Below are 23,251 nucleotides of genomic sequence, written 5' to 3'. Positions count from 1 at the left end.
ACCAGCACCCATCAGGAGCAAGGGTGAAGTGTCTTGCTCAGGACACAACGGACATGACGAGGTTGGTACTAGGTGGGGATTGAACCAGGGACCCTCGGGTCGCGTACGGCCATTCTTCCACTGCGCCACGCCGTCCCTGTTGGGAAGACTATGTCTCCCGGCTGGCCTGGGAACGCCTCGGGATCCCCCGGGAGGAGCTGGACGAAGTGGCTGGGGAGAGGGAAGTCTGGGCTTCCCTGCTTAGGCTGCTGCCCCCGCGACCCGACCTCGGATAAGCGGAAGAAGATGGATGGATGGGTTTTTGCCCTTAAAGTCCTCCTTTGTCCAGAGACTTTATTTACTGAACTTGTAAACAACAAAAACGACAAAAGATTTTGTATTGATTTATTCATTGTAGTATCGACTATATACGGTTCTTACACTTGGTATGGCTAGTCGATATTTGTATCGATCCACCCATTTTGTTTACATTTAAAGTGGAACTGCACATTTTGGGCATTTTTGCCTATCGTTTACAATCCTTATTAGAGAAAAGAAGACAAACGTTTGGTTTTTTTGCAGTCTAACATGTAAAAATCAGCTCGTTCTTGGTGGCTAGCAATGCAACTAATGGGAGCAATCAATTCTACCTCTAAATCACTTCAAACATGTATCCCATAACCAGAGGTGTGGACTCGAGTCACATGACTTGGACTCGAGTCAGACTCGAGTCATGAATTTGATGACTTTAGACTCGACTTGACAAAATGTAAAAAGACTTGCAACTCGACTTAGACTTTAACATCAATGACTTGTGACTTCACTTGGACTTGAGCCTTTTGAATTGACATGACTTGACATGACTTGCTACTTTCCCCAAAACCCAAAGATGAAAAAGTTATTCGGGAGCGCTCCGTATTTTTCATTGTGTACTTGTCTATCAGCGTTGCGTGTGTCAGCTGGTGTGCTCTCAGTACAACAGCCAATCAAATTAGATCTACTTTGTTTTCATCACACAGCATTCATCCAATCAAATTGCAGGACAACCAACGAAGAAGACATGTCCAAACCACACGCCAGTGAACAAAAAATGATACCTAAAATAATTTTGTTTGGGTATAAAAATTACGAGGTGGTCAACACAAAACGGTTTGCAGTATGCAACACATGCGGTTCGAAAATGACTGATGGAGAGGCAACAACTTCCAACTTCGTCCGGCATTTGAAGTTGCACAAAGAACGGTAAGTTTTGAATGTAAGATAACGTTTATTGGCTAAGTAACGTGACTTTTATTTGCTGTGTAGTTAAATCAGTGAGGCTGTAAACTCACTGCTAACGTTATAACGTTATTGCAAACACGGGAATCTGTTGCAGTTCACTACCTTATTCATACTTTTTGTTCAGTGATTTTTTTTAAGCAGGGTTACGTTAGTCAATATATCACACGTAACGTTAGACGGCGGTCAGCAGCACCGCGTATTTTAGCCACCTAAAAAAAGACAAAAATAGTAAAATAAAGGTCAGTTAAAATGTATACTATATTATGAATATGTGTACCGTTTTAGCTAGCTTTCTGACATACTGTTGGTTGTTTACCTCAGTGGTCCCCAACCACCGGGCCGCGGCCCGGTACTGGTCCGTGGATCGATTGGTATCGGGCCCCACAAGAAATAATTTTTTATTTTCTTTTTTTAATTAAATCAACATAAAAAACACAAGATACACTTACAAGTAGTGCACCAACCCAAAACAACTCTCTCCCCCCTTTTGTTCTGGGCATTGAACATGAAGACTCTTCCTTCACTGTTCCGAGTGGCCATGAGAGTCTTGGCAGTGCCTGCCTCCAGTGCTCCAGTGGAGCGAGTTTTCAGCCATGGTGGCATCATACTATGCCCCCATCGTGCACAAATGACTGACAGACTCTTGGCTAATTTGGTCTTTTGCAAATGCAATGCAGCATAGGGCCCTGACATATAAAAAGTACAACTTTTTTGTTATGTTCACGTATATGTCATGTTTTTTCAATGTTAACACTTTTGTACAAATAAGTACATTTGCACTTTATTTTTCAATGTGTTTGTTCTGTAAAGGAATGAGTTAATGTTTAAAATGACTGGTTAATAGTGCTATTATAAAGTGCAATGTCAGCACAATTTTCTTTCCTGCAATTTAAAATGCACTTGTTTTAATAAATAAATACAGCGTTTGAAAAGCATACACAATCTGTGTTAATATATTAGTCTGTGGTTAAAAGGACTTGAAAGGACTCGAAACTCAAAATGCAGGACTTAGGACTTGACTTGAGACTTTCCAGTCTTGACTTTGGACTTGACTCGGGGCTTGCCTGTCTTGACTCGGGACTTGACTCGGACTTGAGGGCAAAGACTTGAGACTTACTTGTGACTTGCAAAACAATGACTTGGTCCCACCTCTGCCCATAACCGTCAATGCTTTATTTACGTTCTGTAACCTGTATAATAACCAAGCTGTAGCGACATTGTTATTGTAAGAGCAAACACTGAGGAACTATTTTTGTAGCGTAGTAACACATCGGCGTGCTTCAGTATTATACATAAAAGCTAACTACGGCAAGAGATAAGCTAGCTTCTACAACAACGCAAATTGTGTTTGAGTTTGTAATGGACGACACAATGCGATAAGACACCAATCTGTACTGACTGAAAAACATGAACATGAAAAACAAAACACTGTAAAGTATTATTTCATGTTTTGTTTGTACACAGCTAGGCTAGCCAGACAGTGTATGTACTGGAGTTGTAACAACACGCATGATGTGCTGCGTGTATCATGATCGATATAAAGTGTGACTCACTCGATGGATAGTTGTATCTTTGGTCCAGCTGGCTGGGGACGTTTTTTCTGGTTTATTTGGAGTAGCACGCCATTTATGTCCAAATAGTTTGTCTCCAAATTCCAAATTTTGAGGCTTCGAGTCGCTTTCACGGTTCACCTCACTCTACCGGCTTCAGTTTGCTCCAAGGTTTCAGCCTCTTCTTCGTGCTCGCTTTTAGAAGCAGCAGTTCATCCTTCGTTCATTAAGGTTCAAAAAGATAAAGTTGTGAATCCTCATTTGTCCAAAAATAGTCATCTTCCCAAGTCTGCCATGATTAGAACACACACACTTTTCGTATTTGGAAGTAGGAACACACATTGTCGGACGTGCGCTGCTATGGAAATCAAGGCACGGAAGATAAAAAATGATCAAAATACGGGAAATATTGAACATATTACATATCGTTACGAATGTGTTGGAGGGTTTTGAAGACTACAACGGTGACTCCCATTAGCTGCATCCTCCAATTATTATTTTTTCATCTTTAAAATCTTAATTTAAAAAAAACGTTTGTTCTTCTCTCTCATAATGATTGTGGACTATATAGGCATAATAAAAAAAAAAAAAGTGCATTCCCCCTTTAAGAGCTCCAGCTTACTGTTAGCGGTTAGCCAGTCTTAATATATTCTCCCGCATGATTAGCTATTCCTAAATAATTTATTTGCTGCCATGCAGGCGATGACTGCTGACTGAGAAGTGGCGTTGAACTATGGAAGGATGTTAGCTGAGAGGACGCCATTGTTCCCTTGTTGCTGCAGAATTTGCGGGACACAGCTAGAATGTGTCATCAACATGCATTATTATCAGGGCCGGCCCGTGGCATAGGCCGTATAGGCAAATGCTAAGGGCGCCGTCCATCAGGGGGCGCCACGCCAGTGCCACAAATGTTGGAGAAAAAAAAAAAAAAAGTTGGTACTATTATTTCTAAATACAAAAAATAATCCCACGTTAATTAAAATGCAAAGTAAAGCCTATATAATAGAAATATTATTTGTTACAACATTACGCCCCCCCCCCCCCCCCCCCCCCCACCCCCTCCCTTCCCGTATCATGACTCTTTTTGGACGTCACCACATCAAAAAATCAACACAAGATGTCAAAACGGCCAAAACTGTCAGGTGCCCAGGGAAGAAATAAGAGAAAAGAAGAGGAGGAGAAACGAGAAAAAGACAAGAGGTAGCAGGTAGGTAACGTTAGCCTACATGAAATTATTTGTCTGTTACAGAATGTGATAGTAACCTGGCTTTTTAGCATTAAGCTAATGTTACATGATTCGGCAATTGCTAATCAATAAATAGCTAGTTCTGTTTTAACGTCGGGTTAATATTGTGGAGGGGGCTAAATTGTTATGGAAAATAATAATGTAATGTTAGGTAATTACAGTACTCCCACCTTACATTCCTCAGGGACATTTGTATTAGATCTTTTAAGCAGGTGTTTTTTGTTTACATTGTTATTGCCTTCTGGTTAGCTAATGTTTGCCCTGCAGGTAATAGTCACTTTTCCACCCCTTTATATATTAGGTATAGTTGTAAGCCTAGTTGTTAAAGTGCACATCATTAATGTAAATTAAGCAATATGTATGTAAAAAATATTGTATTTCATATATTAATTTTTTATTTTTTGCATTCATTTATTTATTCATATTTTTTTTATCTTGTTAACTATTCTGATTGTTAATTTGCTTTCTTTAAGTAAAAAAAAAGGTCAAAGACAAAGCTATTCGGTTTCTTGTGAGTATATACACTTCACTGCCGATGTGGGGGGGCGCCACCTAAAATCTTGCCTAGGGCGCCAGATTGGTTAGGGCCTAATTATTATGGTATAACTTTAGTATTAAAAGCTCTATCGTCCGCCAAATTTAAGTTGTGTATATCGTCTATACCGTGCAACCTTACGCACAGGACTGTAACTAGAATTTGACAAATACCAAGGTCAAAAATTGGTTGTCCAAAAGAAGCGTTAGAAGGCTGAAATCATGTGTATCCCAGCACCATATAATAGAACTATCACAGGTAATATTATTTAACATATTTGACAATCATTGTGATTTTGTAACAATCCACTTTTTTATTCATATGCTGAAGTTTAACGTATTAAACATAAAAACATACCAAAACTTCTCTCACGACCGTGATTGTCGTGATTCGAACCCAAGACCTTCTGCTTTGCAAAGCAAGTACTAATGACACTCGTCATAGAGCCACCGGAAGCCAAGACGGAAAATTATATTTCACACCGAAATCGCAACATTTTTTTATTTTAATTTTTTTTTACACGCATGTTTTAATCGCAACAAGGACGCAAATAGTTTTTTTATACGCACACCAATCACAAAACACGAGGACAGATTGTTTTTTGCACACACAAATCGTACAAAGGACATTTTTTTTACAAAAATCACAACATGAACAGAATGTTTTTTCACACAAACAAATCACAACACGGACACACAATTAAAAAACAAACAGATTGCAACACAGACACACATTGTTTTTTACACAACCACCCACACACACCCACACACACACACACACACACACACACATCACAGAGACACAGGTTTACAACTATCTACAACATGGACACAGATTGGGTTTATTACACACAGACAAATATAAACACGGACACACAAATTAGAATACAGACACACTGATCTGCTTACACACACAGGTCGAGATACGCATTTGCAAATTGTTTTGCTACAATAATACTTCATACCCTCTCTGCTCTGTGTCCTTCTCACAGAGTCACAGTAACATCATCAAACAAGGAAGAATGACAAACTGTGCGACAAGGACACAATTCAATCTAAGGTTTGGAAGAGTTTTGGATTGTTTAGAAAGAAGGATAAAACCGACTGTAAAACAACATTAGCACAACTATTTTTGAGACATGGCGTGAAGAGACCAACGACATGGAGAAGTCTAGTGCTAGCTCAAAGACACACAACAGGACCAATAAGCAAATATTCAAGGCTTCCATTACTCAAGCAAGAAAAGATAACCCCTTCAAAAGTCTGTTTCATTGTTAATCTTTCTGTGTGGAGTTTGCATGTTCTCCCCGTGACTGCGTGGGTTCTACTCCGGCTTCCTCCCACCTCCAAAGACATGCACCTGGGGATAGGTTGATTGGCAACACTAAATTGGCCCTAGTGTGTGAATGTGAGTGTGAATGTTGTCTGTCTATCTGTGTTGGCCCTGCGATGAGGTGGCAACTTGTCCAGGGTGTACCCCGCCTTCCGCTCGAATGCAGCTGGGATAGGCTCCAGCACCCCCGCGACCCCGAACGGGACAAGCGGTGGGAAATGGATGGATGGATGGATGTTAAAGACTTGAGATGGTATTGTTGTGCACAATGATAAATACATTGGAGCCTCCGTACAAGTCAACATTTTACTTTAGAGTTGTGTAATAAAATAAAGAATGAAGTCAATTTGTTGCATATTAAAAGTCTGTTTTCATTGTGAGAGCGGATTTCCTAAGTGCTGTAAGTTGAATGTGTTACAGTAATAAACACAATGATTATGTGATGGTCAAAAACAAATACTTGTTCGCTGGGCTTTTGTAAAGTATATTTTTTTTAAGATAAACTGGGCCCTATTTAAAGAACTGACCTATATACCATCAAATAAAAGTTTACTTTGAAAAAGAAACTACCAGATTGCATCGACTCAAACCCTACTCAATCGAAATTGTAACATTTTGACATGTATCGTTTCTGAATCATACGGTTCTCCATGTTTCGTACTGTATCAAATCATTTCATATTAGACACATGCACACCTTTGCTATTAAAAATTCAATAAAATACCATACCATAGGATCATTTGAGCCTTACAATACTGGATATTAGCAAACGCAAACAGAATACATCCTGCACGTGATGTTGGGCGCTGTTTCGCGTGTCTCTTTACAGCCGGGTGAGGGTGCTGTTCCGCTGATCGTTTATTTAAAGCAGGGGTACTCATTACGTCGATCGCGAGCTACCGGTCGATCTCGGAGGGTGTGTCAGTCGATCACCAGCCAGGCATTAAAAAAATAGTCCTAGAAATGAGCGATCATAAATCTTCACTATGACGTCACTTTCGTCACTTGATTGACATTCACGGCACCCGAGGGTCTTCTGAGATGACGCTGGCTGCTGCCAGCTCATTAAAATTACCGACTGGAAGGCGAGAAACACTTTATTTCAACAGACTCTGGCGCCGTACCTGTCGTCAAAACTCCAAAGACCGACTGCACAGTTGCAGAGTTGCGCTAACAAAACAAGAGTCTCAGAAAGCTGGCGTGCACAAGCTAGCAAGCTACGGAGTTTGCCGACAATGTATTTCTTGTAAAGTGTATACAAAGGAGTACGGAAGCTGGACAAATAAGATGCCAAAAACCAACCACTTTCATGTGGTATTGGACAGAAAGGAGGACTTTTTTCTCCTCCATTCGAAAATGCGGACGTTTTTAGCACCACTGTCTGATTCCAATCAATGCAAGTCATCAGAATCAGGTAATACACCAACGTATAGTCTTGTCTTCATGAAAGAAAGGAATCTATATGTGTTAAACATGCTTGTATTATCTTTAAACACCTTAACTTGTTAACAATATTAACTATATGTGTTAAACATGCTTGCATTATCTTTAAACACCTTTAACTTATCAACAATATTAACTATATGTGTTAAACATGCTTGTATTATCTTTAAACACCTTTAACTTGTTAACAATATTAACTATATGTATTAAACATGCTTGCATTATCTTTAAACACCTTTAACTTGTTAACAATATTAACTATATGTATTAAACATACTTGTATTATCATTAAACACCTTTAATGTATTAACAATATTAACTATATGTATTAAACATTCTTGTATTATCATTAAACACCTTTAATTTATTAACAATATTAACTATGTGTTAAACATGATTGCATTATCATTAAACACCTTTAACTTGTTAACAATATTAACTATATGTGTTAAACATGCTTGCATTATCATTAAACACCTTTAACTTATTAACAAAAACATATATTTCATAAATAAGTAAATATAAATGATATATATGAATGAGGTAGATCCCCACGACTTGATCAATTGAAAAGTAGCTCGCCTGCAGAAAAAGTGTGAGCACCCCTGATTTAAAGGTTCATTTCTTAACTGGCAACACTAGGGATGGGAATTGATAAGATTTTTTCAGTTCCGATTCCACTTTCATATCTGCTCAATGATTTGGTTCTTTAATGGTTCTCTTATCGATTCTTATTTGTAAAAAAAAAAAAAAAAGAGAACAAAAAGGTGAATTAGCATGAACTTGGATTAGTTTAGAGGTAACATGACCTTAAAAGCCAACAGCAAGGGCTTAAGAGACACACGGCATAGAAAATAAGAAATAAATATTATTTTGTAGAATTTAACATAATTAAACTTGTGGAAAATACACAAGAATGTAACATTTACATAAACATTTAGTTAAACTGTATCTGTTTGGGGGTTTGTATTTAGGGTTGAGAATCTTCCTCATAATCATAACCCTAAAAATATATATATAATGGAAATGACTGAGAGAAAATCTGGTTGGAGGAAATCATGCAACTTCTCTCTGACTACAATTGAACATTCACCTACCGAAAATCAGGAGCACCTACTGTGGCAAATGGGTGAACGCCTTTGACCACAAACTTAGCCACTGCTCGGTGACTTTCGTCTATCCTGGCCTGAGTGTACTCTTTCGTCCCTGCCGCGATGAAAGTAGAAGCGAGAGGTAGACCTGAACTGGCGCTAGTACTGCCAGCCTCGGAGCCGGTCAGAATGTGTCCCTCGTCATGCTCATCTAAATGAGAAGGCATTCATTTCAATCGAACAGGTAATAGCAGCTTTGACAATTAAGCAAATAGCGCTAACATTATAGGCGGTGTTAATTAGTACTTATTGTATTTACGGCAGATGACGTGCTAGCGTTACCGCTGCTGGGATGACATCGGTGCTGTCAAAACACACAAGATTAATTTGCAGTTATTGCACGCTGTGTGTTCAAATATTCTCTTGATGAAATAGCAAACTTGAAATTGTTGCAAGGAGCCCTGGTGCAAACTTTTTTTTGTAAAATATAGCCAGTCTTTGGAGCGTTTCTGCAGCCGGGGCACCATGCTTCTCGCTGTCGTAGTGACATCATCCCCGCCCGCCGGAAACGTTAGGCAATCGTTTGAAAAATTGGCAAGTGATTGCAAATAATAGACTGGTTTTCAATTCCCATCCCTAGGCAACACTGAGCTGTACATTGACTACATTACATCGCTGGTCATTTTTTCAGCTTTGTCAAATTAACAAATACATGTGTTAGTTATAGTTAACATATATAATTCATATATATATATATATATATATATATACACACACACACACACACACACAGGTAAAAGCCAGTAAATTAGAATATTTTGAAAAACTTGATTTATTTCAGTAATTGCATTCAAAAGGTGTAACTTGTACATTATATTTATTCATTGCACACAGACTGATGCATTCAAATGTTTATTTCATTTAATTTTGATGATTTGAAGTGGCAACAAATGAAAATCCTAAATTCCGTGTGTCACAAAATTAGAATATTACTTAAGGCTAATACAAAAAAGGGATTTTTAGAAATGTTGGCCAACTGAAAAGTATGAAAATGAAAAATATGAGCATGTACAATACTCAATACTTGGTTGGAGCTCCTTTTGCCTCAATTACTGCGTTAATGCGGCGTGGCATGGAGTCGATGAGTTTCTGGCACTGCTCAGGTGTTATGAGAGCCCAGGTTGCTCTGATAGTGGCCTTCAACTCTTCTGCGTTTTTGGGTCTGGCATTCTGCATCTTCCTTTTCACAATACCCCACAGATTTTCTATGGGGCTAAGGTCAGGGGAGTTGGCGGGCCAATTTAGAACAGAAATACCATGGTCCGTAAACCAGGCACGGGTAGATTTTGCGCTGTGTGCAGGCGCCAAGTCCTGTTGGAACTTGAAATCTCCATCTCCATAGAGCAGGTAAGCAGCAGGAAGCATGAAGTGCTCTAAAACTTGCTGGTAGACGGCTGCGTTGACCCTGGATCTCAGGAAACAGAGTGGACCGACACCAGCAGATGACATGGCACCCCAAACCATCACTGATGGTGGAAACTTTACACTAGACTTCAGGAAACGTGGATCCTGTGCCTCTCCTGTCTTCCTCCAGACTCTGGGACCTCGATTTCCAAAGGAAATGCAAAATTTGCATGGTTGGGTGATGGTTTGGGGTGCCATGTCATCTGCTGGTGTCGGTCCACTCTGTTTCCTGAGATCCAGGGTCAACGCAGCCGTCTACCAGCAAGTTTTAGAGCACTTCATGCTTCCTGCTGCTGACCTGCTCTATGGAGATGGAGATTTCAAGTTCCAACAGGACTTGGCGCCTGCACACAGCGCAAAATCTACCCGTGCCTGGTTTACGGACCATGGTATTTCTGTTCTAAATTGGCCCGCCAACTCCCCTGACCTTAGCCCCATAGAAAATCTGTGGGGTATTGTGAAAAGGAAGATGCAGAATGCCAGACCCAAAAACGCAGAAGAGTTGAAGGCCACTATCAGAGCAACCTGGGCTCTCATAACACCTGAGCAGTGCCAGAAACTCATCGACTCCATGCCACGCCGCATTAACGCAGTAATTGAGGCAAAAGGAGCTCCAACCAAGTATTGAGTATTGTACATGCTCATATTTTTCATTTTCATACTTTTCAGTTGGCCAACATTTCTAAAAATCCCTTTTTTGTATTAGCCTTAAGTAATATTCTAATTTTGTGACACACGGAATTTTGGATTTTCATTTGTTGCCACTTCAAATCATCAAAATTAAATGAAATAAACATTTGAATGCATCAGTCTGTGTGCAATGAATAAATATAATGTACAAGTTACACCTTTTGAATGCAATTACTGAAATAAATCAAGTTTTTCAAAATATTCTAATTTACTGGCTTTTACCTGTATATATCCATAATATATTATTTATATATACATACATGACAAATGTTAGTCAAATGGTTATTTTTAAAGTTTCTAATCAGATTTTTACACTTTGATGAATCACAATAATTAGTAAATGACTTGCTTAAATGACATTATGGTGCATACATAATGATGTTGTGAACCAAATGGAAAAAAGTAAAACGTGAAAAAGGATATTTGCACCAAAAGTGCAACAATAAAAGCACTAATCTTTCAATAGTATGCAATTTCTTCAATACAATGATCATGACCTTAAGATGCTTCACAGCATGTTAGTGACAAGCAGCTCAATAAATCCATGCATATAGATGTGGCAACACTTCTGTGTGTGACTGTTATTGCCGTTATGCTAAAGCATTACACACATTTCATCATCAGTACTCATATGTACATAATACAGAACATAGTACACATGTGTACACAGTACATAGTACTCATGTACATGTTTGACATGAGCGTGTGTTGAAAATGTGCAAAGAGGCATCACAGCTGGAGATGAAATCCATTGTTTGGACATATGAAAATAACATTTGTCATATTACCATGTTTTGAGCTATACTTTTGTTAGTTTGGTCAACTTTGCCAATACAGTATATATATAAATATATATTACATATTGTTTTGATTAATAATCATGGTGGAATAATTTTCTGTTCAACTGCAAATGAGTGATAAAATACTAATAATTTATTATATAAGACATATGTATGGACTGTATAAAAAATCATGGAAAAAGACAAAATAAAAGGTTATGAATTAAATTGTATTTGACTGAATTAAAGAAGTATTTCATCGCCAAGCAAAACATTACTTAGTGTTAAACGGCACAACTCTGTGGTTTTTGTAGTTGATTAGCAGGAATGCACACTTCTTAGGAGGTTAGGAGGTTGTTTAACAAATGTTTACCAAATACCGTGGTACCTCAACTTAAAGAGTGCCCTAACTTAAGAATGTTTAGAGATAAGAGCTGTCCGTCAGCTAATTATTAGGCTCTAAATTGCAAGCAAAAATTGGAGTTACAAGTATCCCCGCCATTAGTTGGCATAGCAAATGTCACAGTGAACCCCATAAGATTACAGCAAAGCATCTGGTCTTACTCACTGGCATTAGCTTATAGCTAGAGATCGACATAACTTTTCCAACCACGGGAATGAAGAAAGTGAGTGTGGACATTAACTGACTTAAAGAAATAATTGATCAAAAACATGACAGAGCATGTAGCAAAATAGGTGAAGCTATTTGAGCGTATCACTGCTATACTGCACCATACTGAAGCAGGAGGAGTTTAACGCCAGCCAACGATGTTCATAATATTTTATTAGAGCGTATCAAAACACGTATTGGTATGTCAGACTTAGCTTTGTCGTGGTTTAACTCTTATCTTACTGACAGGATGCAATGCGTCTCCCATAATAATGTGACCTCGGACTATGTTAAGGTAACGTGCGGAGTTCCTCAGGGTTCGGTTCTTGGCCCTGCACTCTTTAGTATTTACATGCTGCCGCTAGGCGACATCATACGCAAATACGGTGTTAGCTTTCATTGTTATGCTGATGACACCCAACACTACATGCCCCTAAAGCTGACCAACATGCCGGATTGTAGTCAGCTGGAGGCGTGTCTTAATGAAATTAAACAATGGATGTCCGCTAACTTCTTGCAACTCAACGCCAAGAAAACGGAAATGCTGATTATCGGTCCTGCTAAACACCGACATTTATTTAATAATACCACCTTAACATTTGACAACCAAACAATTACACAAGGCGAATCAGTAAAGAATCTGGGTATTATCTTCGACCCAACTCTCTCCTTTGAATCACACATTAAGAGTGTTACTAAAACGGCCTTCTTTCATCTCCGTAATATCGCTAAAATTCGTTCTATTTTATCCACTAGCGACGCTGAGATCATTATTCATGCGTTCGTTACGTCTCGTCTCGACTACTGTAACGTATTATTTTCGGGTCTCCCTATGTCTAGCATTAAAAGATTACAGTTGGTACAAAATGCGGCTGCTAGACTTTTGACAAGAACAAGAAAGTTTGATCATATTACGCCTATACTGGCTCACCTGCACTGGCTTCCTGTGCACTTAAGATGTGACTTTAAGGTTTTACTACTTACGTATAAAATACTACACGGTCTAGCTCCGTCCTATCTTGTCGATTGCATTGTACCATATGTCCCGGCAAGAAATCTGCGTTCAAAGAACTCCGGCTTATTAGTGATTCCCAGAGCCCAAAAAAAGTCTGCGGGCTATAGAGCATTTTCTATTGGGGCTCCAGTACTATGGAATGCCCTCCCGGTAACAATTAGAGATGCTACCTCAGTAGAAGCATTTAAGTTCCATCTTAAAACTCATTTGTATACTCTAGCCTTTAAATAGCCCCCGTTGGACCAGTTGATCTGCCGTTTCTTTTCTTTTCTCCTCTGCTCCCCTTTTCCTTGAGGGGGGGGGGGGGGGGGGGGGCACAGGTCCGGTGGCCATGGATGAAGTGCTGGCTGTCCAGAGTCGGGACCCGGGGTGGACCGCTCGCCTGTGCATCGGCTGGGAACATCTCTGCGCTGCTGACTCGTCTCCGCTCGGGATGGTGTCCTGCTGGCCCCACTATGGACTGGACTCTTACTATTATGTTGGATCCACTATGGACTGGACTCTCACAATATTATGTCAGACCCACTCGACATCCATTGCTTTCGGTCTCCCCTAGAGGGGGGGGGGGGTTACCCACATATGCGGTCCTCTCCAAGGTTTCTCATAGTCATTCACATCGACGTCCCACTGGGGTGAGTTTTTCCTTGCCCGTATGTGGGCTTTGTACCGAGGATGTCGTTGTGGCTTGTGCAGCCCTTTGAGACACTTGTGATTTAGGGCTATATAAATAAAGATTGATTGATTGATTGATTGATTAAAATAATACCTAAACGAAGGACATTTATCCATAAAAATATTGAGAAGCTGCTCGTGGTGTTTGACGAAGAAGCAGCTTGAAAGAGATTGCCTAGAAGTCCACTCCACAATGCTGTACTTTAATATTACTTTACTTCATAAAACTTAGTTGTTTGTAGTACATTTTAGTGTAATGTTTAATATACAATATTTCTATCTTAAAGTTTTTTTTCTTTTTAAAAAGGTGGGCAAGCACTAATTAAATTGACTTCCATTAATTTCAGTGGGAGATGCTGATTTGAGATAAGAGTTCCATCACAGAACAAATGATGCTTTTAAGTGGAGGTACTACAGCACTCTTCAAAAATCCTAAAGGTCTTAAAGTTGTTGCTCTGCAACTACAAATTGTAGGTACTTCACCGGATTTTTTGTGGAATTAAAGTCCAGAGACTATACTAAATTGCCAAGTTGTTTTCTCTTCTTTTTCTTTTTTTCTGTCCTGTCCAACCACTCAGAAATGATGCCCATATCTGCTGTACAGATTTACTTTACACAAGAGAAGTGTGGGATACTTCTCTTGTTGCCTTATTTATAACTGACTTTATTAAATGGATTTATGTTAATGTTTGGCGCAGCTGTACCAGAGAAGGAGGGGATAGAAAGAGAGAAAAAAAAGACGGAGGGGGACATTTCAGGGACAAGAGGAATATAAGGCAGAGAGAAAAGTTAGCTTCCTAATGTTGTGTTCATATGTTGACAATACAGTGGTACTTCGATTTACAAACCCCTCTTTTTGTGAACTTTCCGATTTACGAAGATTTAGATCGAGCCAAATATGCCTCTCTGTGCGAACCATGTCTCTGTGTATGGATGGTTCATTCTTTTATTTTGTGTCCTGCTGGCGGCCATTTTGTGTTTGCGCAAATTGAAGAGATTGACGAAGCGGACTTCGTACCACAGCAAGTTTTTAATTATGATGAAACCCGACTTTTCTAGAAAAAGATGCCTATGCGTACTTACAGGTAAAAGCCAGTAAATTAGAATATTTTGAAAAACTTGATTTATTTCAGTAATTGCATTCAAAAGGTGTAACTTGTACATTATATTTATTCATTGCACACAGACTGATGCATTCAAATGTTTATTTCATTTAATTTTGATGATTTGAAGTGGCAACAAATGAAAATCCAAAATTCCGTGTGTCACAAAATTAGAATATTACTTAAGGCTAATACAAAAAAGGGATTTTTAGAAATGTTGGCCAACTGAAAAGTATGAAAATGAAAAATATGAGCATGTACAATACTCAATACTTGGTTGGAGCTCCTTTTGCCTCAATTACTGCGTTAATGCGGCGTGGCATGGAGTCGATGAGTTTCTGGCACTGCTCAGGTGTTATGAGAGCCCAGGTTGCTCTGATAGTGGCCTTCAACTCTTCTGCGTTTTTGGGTCTGGCATTCTGCATCTTCCTTTTCACAATACCCCACAGATTTTCTATGGGGCTAAGGTCAGGGGAGTTGGCGGGCCAATTTAGAACAGAAATACCATGGTCCGTAAACCAGGCACGGGTAGATTTTGCGCTGTGTGCAGGCGCCAAGTCCTGTTGGAACTTGAAATCTCCATCTCCATAGAGCAGGTCAGCAGCAGGAAGCATGAAGTGCTCTAAAACTTGCTGGTAGACGGCTGCGTTGACCCTGGATCTCAGGAAACAGAGTGGACCGACACCAGCAGATGACATGGCACCCCAAACTATCACCCAACCATGCAAATTTTGCATTTCCTTTGGAAATCGAGGTCCCAGAGTCTGGAGGAAGACAGGAGAGGCACAGGATCCACGTTGCCTGAAGTCTAGTGTAAAGTTTCCACCATCAGTGATGGTTTGGGGTGCCATGTCATCTGCTGGTGTCGGTCCACTCTGTTTCCTGAGATCCAGGGTCAACGCAGCCGTCTACCAGCAAGTTTTAGAGCACTTCATGCTTCCTGCTGCTGACCTGCTCTATGGAGATGGAGATTTCAAGTTCCAACAGGACTTGGCGCCTGCACACAGCGCAAAATCTACCCGTGCCTGGTTTACGGACCATGGTATTTCTGTTCTAAATTGGCCCGCCAACTCCCCTGACCTTAGCCCCATAGAAAATCTGTGGGGTATTGTGAAAAGGAAGATGCAGAATGCCAGACCCAAAAACGCAGAAGAGTTGAAGGCCACTATCAGAGCAACCTGGGCTCTCATAACACCTGAGCAGTGCCAGAAACTCATCGACTCCATGCCGCGCCGCATTAACGCAGTAATTGAGGCAAAAGGAGCTCCAACCAAGTATTGAGTATTGTACATGCTCATATTTTTCATTTTCATACTTTTCAGTTGGCCAACATTTCTAAAAATCCCTTTTTTGTATTAGCCTTAAGTAATATTCTAATTTTGTGACACACGGAATTTTGGATTTTCATTTGTTGCCACTTCAAATCATCAAAATTAAATGAAATAAACATTTGAATGCATCAGTCTGTGTGCAATGAATAAATATAATGTACAAGTTACACCTTTTGAATGCAATTACTGAAATAAATCAAGTTTTTCAAAATATTCTAATTTACTGGCTTTTACCTGTATATTACAGCGGAGAAATAGACGTGTCCCTTCCAAGAGCACACAAACACGGCCCCTCCTCCTCTCCTCCCTCTCCGTCTTCTCCTTTCTCTCTCTCATCAACTGCTTATTTGCCAGTGACAATGTAAAGTAGATATTACTTTTTTTAAATGATTATTATTGTAGCAATATGGTTGTTAAAGTTAGGGATTTTAGTAATTTTTGAACATTTGTGAGGGCACCAAAGAGTCTTCTGTGTGAGTGTTGGCAAGGCAGCGCATACAGGACAGTTCAGTTTGTTGTTGTTTTGGCTTGTTGATTGAGAGATAGTTGATCCATCATCCCCGTATTATGTTTGTTTGATATACAGTATTCTATAGCACTTTATACTATGTTCAAAGTGTAGAAACCTTCACTATTATATGGACTTGTGTCAAGGCTGGAACCCATTATTCATATTTACACGGAAGCCGAAGGCAGGGCACTTGGCGGTCCGATCCTCGGCTACATAAGCTAGCTCTTGGGACGTGGCCACGGGGAAGACCCAGGACACGTTGGGAAGACTATGTCTCCCGGCTGGCCTGGGAACGCCTCGGGATCCCCCGGGAGGAGCTGGATGAAGTGGCTGGGGAGAGGGAAGTCTGGGCTTCCCTGCTTAGGCTGCTGCCCCCGCGACCCGACCTCGGATAACCGGAAGAAGATGGATGGATGGATGGATGGATGGACTTATAGAAACATTTGCTTCACTATACAAACTTTTCTATTTACCAAACCTGTTCAATAACCAATTAAGTTTGTAAATTGAGGTTCCACTGTACATTTGAATATCTCAACGCCAAGAAAACGGAAATGCTGATTATCGGTCCTGCTAAACACAGACATTTATTTGATAATACCACCTTAACATTTGACAACCAAACAATTACACAAAGCGACTCGGTAAAGAATCTGGGTATTATCTTCGACCCAACTCTCTCCTTTGAATCACACATTAAGAGTGTTACTAAAACGGCCTTCTTTCATCTCCGTAATATCGCTAAAATTCGTTCCATTTTGTCCACTAGCGACGCTGAGATCATTATTCATGCGTTCGTTACGTCTCGTCTCGATTACTGTAACGTATTATTTTCGGGTCTCCCTATGTCTAGCATTAAAAGATTACAGTTGGTACAAAATGCGGCTGCTAGACTTTTGACAAGAACAAGAAAGTTTGATCATATTACGCCTATACTGGCTCACCTGCACTGGCTTCCTGTGCACTTAAGATGCGACTTTAAGGTTTTACTACTTACGTATAAAATACTACACGGTCTAGCTCCAGCCTATCTTACCGATTGTATTGTACCATATGTCCCGGCAAGAAATCTGCGTTCAAAGAACTCCGGCTTATTAGTGATTCCCAGAGCCCAAAAAAAGTCTGCGGGCTGTAGAGCGTTTTCTATTCGGGCTCCAGCACTATGGAATGCCCTCCCGGTAACAGTTAGAGATGCTACCTCAGTAGAAACATTTAAGTCCCATCTCAAAACTCATTTGTATACTCTAGCCTTTGAATAGCCCCCCTTTTTTAGACCGGTTGATCTGCCGTTTCTTTTCTTTTCTCATCTGCTCCCCCCTATCCCTTGTGGAGGGGAAAACACACAGATCCGGTGGCCATGGATGGGGTGCTGGCTGTCCGGGGTCGGGACCCGGGGTGGACCGCTCGCCTGTATATCGGTAGGGAACATCTCTGCGCTGCTGACCCGTCTCCGCTCGGGATGGTTTCCTGCTGACCCCACTGTGGACTGGACTCTTACTGTTATGCTGGATCCACTATGGACTGGACTCTCACAATATTATGTCAGACCCACTCGACATCCATTGCATTCGGTCTCCCTAGAGGGGGGGGGTTACCCACATATGCGGTCCTCTCCAAGGTTTCTCATAGTCATTCACATCGACGTCCCACTGGGGTGAGTTTTTCCTTGCCCTTATGTGGGCTATACCGAGGATGTCGTTGTGGCTTGTGCAGCCCTTTGAGACACTTGTGATTTAGGGCTATATAAATAAACATTGATTGATTGATTGATTGATCTTTGAAAACATTTTTTTCAGTAGTTCGATTCAAAAAGTGAAACTCTTCAATCTTATAGATTCACTACACAAAGTGAAATATTGGAAAAAATATTTTTCTTTATTTCTTAATAGTTTTGATGATTAATAGAAACCCAAAATTCCAAATTCAGTACCTTCTAAAATTGTGAAAAATGTTTAACCACTGAAGTGAACTCCTGGAATCACATAATTTTTCATAACTAACATCGATTGAACACATTGATTAAACATTTGATCTCTTATTAAATTTCTCTGTTGAGTGCAAGTTGATGAGACTAACAAGACAGCTACGGTACTTGGTTATTCTACACCTCAGGGACAGGTAGAAGGAAGCGTGCCTCTGGCATCAGTTGGGATCAACATTCTTGCTGGTTGTAAGATCAAATATTTACTTCACTCAATCAAAAACTAATAGTTAATCATCTTTATTGAATATTTTTTTGTGTGTGGTTAATATGACCCTACAGTAAAAACTATAGACTGTTAATGTCATTTTAAACTAAATCAGCAGCATTTCCTAAATCATTACCAATCATTTTGACCCTAATCAAATGGTACAATAGATGAATCTCTGCTGTGATGCCTCTCCTTTTGAATAATTAGTTGTGGTTAATACCTGCTTTGAAGCTGAGCTCATCCCCCTCCTGACCCGTGTAATCATAGAGCGCTCGGACTCGCACACCCTCTACCTGCTCCTCTTTGGCCTCCAATTCTCCAACACCGTTTTCTGCCACCTTCTTTGGGTTATCTTCATCGGACCAGTCTGACGAATAGTCTTTCACAACCCTAAGTGAGCAGAGGACCAAGATGATGGACAGTCGGTTAGATTAGACTTTGCATGTTCAACATATTGTACACATTCAACATTAGAAGGATGGTGAATATGTACAGTGGAACTAGATAAAACAAAACGTTCCATGATTGGTGAATGACTTGGTAAAATAAATCATTTATTTCCATTAGAAATGACAGTAATTAAATATGATATAGGTTTAATCTTTCCAGGAATTAAAAAAAAATGTTAATCATGAAACATTCTTCAGAGTAAAGGTTGTCCATTGTGTAATAAAATGAAATATAACTACCGGTAAACTAAAATCTAATTACTCACACATTAGCACATACAGCACTGTAAAAGTATAAACTCCAGGCAATGATGGGCAGTAACAAGCTACATGTAGCTAAGCTACGTAGCTTAACTACATTTTCCAGTAGCTTAGCTACTTTTTTAACGAGTAGCTTTTCTTGTAGATTAGCTACTTTTAGACTGATGTTGCTAGGTATCTTACATCAAAACTACTAGCTACAAAGAAAGAAAATGGATTGTGAATCCTGGCCAAAAAAAATAGAGAAAATACAATGACCTGGATGAGTGAGAACATCCGTACATACGTAGAAAATCCATGATGATTGGTTGGTGTTCGTATGATGAGTCAAAATTGGCTAAGGTTAGGGCAAAACATTACAGACTGGCCAATCAGGGACAAGATAAGGCGGGTCATCGAAACCAGGAAGTGAAATCATAACATAGACAGAGCATTCATGTCACATGTCGACGAGTGAGTCAGAGACAGAGGGACGCTTCAAACTGACTCAAAAAAAAAAAAAAAACATACTTGAAAATGGCAGAGGGATTCTCTCCCGCAGATTAGATTGTTTACTCTGTAAACCAAAAACGTAACTGCTGTCTTCATCTAAGACGCGAAACCACAAATGAAGGAACACACTTTAAGGTGAGTTGAGTTCATGAAAGGTTCCCAAACAACACACACGTCATTGTGTTTTTTCTCAAAGTACAGATAGATGCTGGTTTTTTTTATTGTTGGTAGAGAAAATAAATAACATAAGTGTGTGCCAAAGAAAAGGCAAACTAAATAAATACATACAGTGAGGTGCGGGGGTCCCCTAGAGGTAGCTATAGAGTGTCCCCCGCTAAATGACAGTTAAAAGTAATGGACCCTTATTGTACACTCTCAGTTACATTAACATTGATATTATACATGTGGGCCATAGATAGAAATGTTGTTAAATGTAGCTTTGATGTAGCAAGCTACTTTTGCCGTGTAGCTTTCTACAATTCTCTGGGGATAGCATTCCCCTGTAGCTTAGCTACATTTAAAGGAGAGTAACTTGTAGCTTAGCTTACTACATTTTCCAAGTAGCTTGCCCATCACTGACTGTAGGGAAGCATCAACACCATGCTAGGGCTGGGCGGCATACGGTATTACACTTAAAACCGGTATTAAGATGCTCTTGGAAGGGACACAGCTAAATGAGAGGTAGCGTCTACTTCTCCGCTGTGATATTAGTACCCTTTGACATCTTTTTCCAGAAAAGTCGAGTTTCATCACAATTAAAAACTTCCTATGGTACAAAGCCCTCTTCGTCAAGCTCTTCAATATGAGCAAGCATAAAATGGCTACCAGCAAGACACAAAATAAATAAATGAAGCGTTCGCACACAGACATGGTTTGCACAGAGAGGCATATTTAACTCAATGTAAAAGTTTGTAAATAATTGGCAAAAAGAGGGGTTCTTAAATTGAGGTACCCTAAACAACATTAGGAAGCTAACTAACAACTTGGCGATTTAGTTAGTCTCCGGACCTTAAACCCATAGAAAATCCTAATACCGGTATTAAATGAAAAAAATTCTGACGCAGAATGACGCAACACAACAAACTTGTCAAAAGAATATGGCGACTCTGGCGCCAACTTCTCGACTCCCAAGTGATGCAATGCTTAGGTTACTGATGGCTCTTGGTGAGTGACTACAGCTTCATTTAAACATACACCAATTTGCCTGACAACCTATATCTCTCTCACCACTTTATTACTAATCTCATCTGTATATGTTGTTCAGTTCGGTTAGCGACTTAGCACAGCAGCTAGCGATAACGCCACTCTCTTGCTCGCTCGGTGTGTCAAATGTTGAGCTACTGCTCGGCTTGAAAGTGCCTCGACCCGTAGCCCATGCGGACTAACCTTGTATAGCGGCTGGGTGGCTGAAGCATATTCTAAAACTGAGCAGCCAGTTGCCTTTACTGCAGTGGGCGAGAAGAAGCTGCATTTATGACACTATTGTAACGTATTATTTTCGGGGCTCCCTATGTCTAGCATTAAAAAATTACAGTTGGTACAAAATGCGGCTGCTAGACTTTTGACAAGAACAAGAAAGTTTGATCATATTACGCCTATACTGGCTCACCTGCACTGGCTTCCTGTGCACTTAAGATGTGACTTTAAGGTTTTACTACTTACGTATAAAATACTACACGGTCTAGCTCCAGCCTATCTTGTCGATTGCATTGTACCATATGTCCCGGCAAGAAATCTGCGTTCAAAGAACTCCGGCTTATTAGTGATTCCCAGAGCCCAAAAAAAGTCTGCGGGCTATAGAGCGTTTTCTATTCGGGCTCCAGTACTATGGAATGCCCTCCCGGTAACAATTAGAGATGCGACCTCAGTAGAAGCATTTAAGTCCCATCTTAAAACTCATTTGTATACTCTAGCCTTTAAATAGCCCCCCTGTTGGACCAGTTGATCTGCCGTTTCTTTTCTTTTCTCCTCTGCTCCCCTTTTCCTTGAGGGGGGGGGGGGCACAGGTCCGGTGGCCATGGATGAAGTGCTGGCTGTCCAGAGTCGGGACCCGGGGTGGACCGCTCGCCTGTGCATCGGCTGGGAACATCTCTGCGCTGCTGACCCGTCTCCGCTCGGGATGGTGTCCTGCTGACCCCACTATGGACTGGACTCTTACTATTATGTTGGATCCACTATGGACTGGACTCTCACAATATTATGTCAGACCCACTCGACATCCATTGCTTTCGGTCTCCCCTAGAGGGGGGGGGTTACCCACATATGCGGTCCTCTCCAAGGTTTCTCATAGTCATTCACATCGACGTCCCACTGGGGTGAGTTTTTCCTTGCCCGTATGTGGGCTTTGTACCGAGGATGTCGTTGTGGCTTGTGCAGCCCTTTGAGACACTTGTGATTTAGGGCTATATAAATAAAGATTGATTGATTGATTGATCTATCCCCCCGAACAAGCTTGAGGCTATAAACCTAACATTAATGAACACAATTAACGAAAACCATTTTGACATAGTAACGGCAAACTAATTACTTTAAGAATACACAACACGTTACGTTACTACTTTAAACAAAAAAATGTAAGTACTCTCAACACTGGTTATCGAGCCATAAAACACTTAAGCAACCTTAAAGGGGAACTGCACTTTTTTTTTTCAATTTTGCCTATCGTTCACAATCATTATGAAAGACTTGACGGATGGATTTTTTTAATGCATTCTAACTATTAAATAAACGTGACGTAAAAGTCCACTTACAGCGGAGCCAATGGGAGCTTCACAATTTTGCCCATAATATCCAATAAATAACCATTCAAAAACCGCCAACAATACTCTATTTACATTTCGTGACTTGAATATTAACTAAGTATTAGTGATATTGTTATTAGAAGTGGTAACGCAGACAAACTATTTATAGTGATGTCGTGATCACTTCCATGTGTCCCTATGTTTACATCATCGAGTGGTTTGCTGCTTCCTTGCTCCCTGTAAGTTTATTCTAGATCATAAATCATGTATCTCACCTGGACAGAAGAAGTGTGAGTAGGTATTCCGACAAGTTGGTAAACTTGACATTTAGGACTCGAAACCGGCGAGGACGACACGAAAAGATGCTGAGAAATGTAAAAATGCATCAATATACATAAATTAAAGAGGCATCAATAACCGATTCGTAATCAAATCGTGAGGTGCCTCAATATTTCCACCTCTAGTAATAAGCAGTGTTGGGTTA

At 40.1% G+C, this 23,251-nt stretch overlaps 1 protein-coding gene across 6 annotated transcripts in view; it reads right to left on the bottom strand.

The window, feature by feature from the left end:
• The window catches only part of pacsin3 (protein kinase C and casein kinase substrate in neurons 3), a 126,967-nt gene that overhangs the window by 9,025 nt on the left and 94,691 nt on the right, over positions 1-23,251 (bottom strand). For 3 of the 6 annotated variants that reach the window (XM_061975064.1, XM_061975063.1, XM_061975062.1), the window contains 2 exons: positions 19,045-19,214; positions 8,464-8,668 (listed from right to left, as the gene is read on the bottom strand). In XM_061975064.1, coding sequence (XP_061831048.1) covers positions 8,464-8,668; positions 19,045-19,214 — 375 coding nt within the window. The remainder of the gene's footprint in view (positions 1-8,463; positions 8,669-19,044; positions 19,215-23,251) is intronic. The other 3 variants (XM_061975065.1, XM_061975068.1, XM_061975067.1) reach the window with 2 other exon arrangements.

The sequence above is a fragment of the Nerophis lumbriciformis genome, linkage group LG15 (genome assembly GCF_033978685.3).
Source record: "Nerophis lumbriciformis linkage group LG15, RoL_Nlum_v2.1, whole genome shotgun sequence".
Classification (NCBI taxonomy): domain Eukaryota; kingdom Metazoa; phylum Chordata; class Actinopteri; order Syngnathiformes; family Syngnathidae; genus Nerophis; species Nerophis lumbriciformis.
The sequence above is the reverse complement of the archived record's forward strand: the minus strand, read 5'-3'. Positions and strand labels throughout refer to the sequence as shown.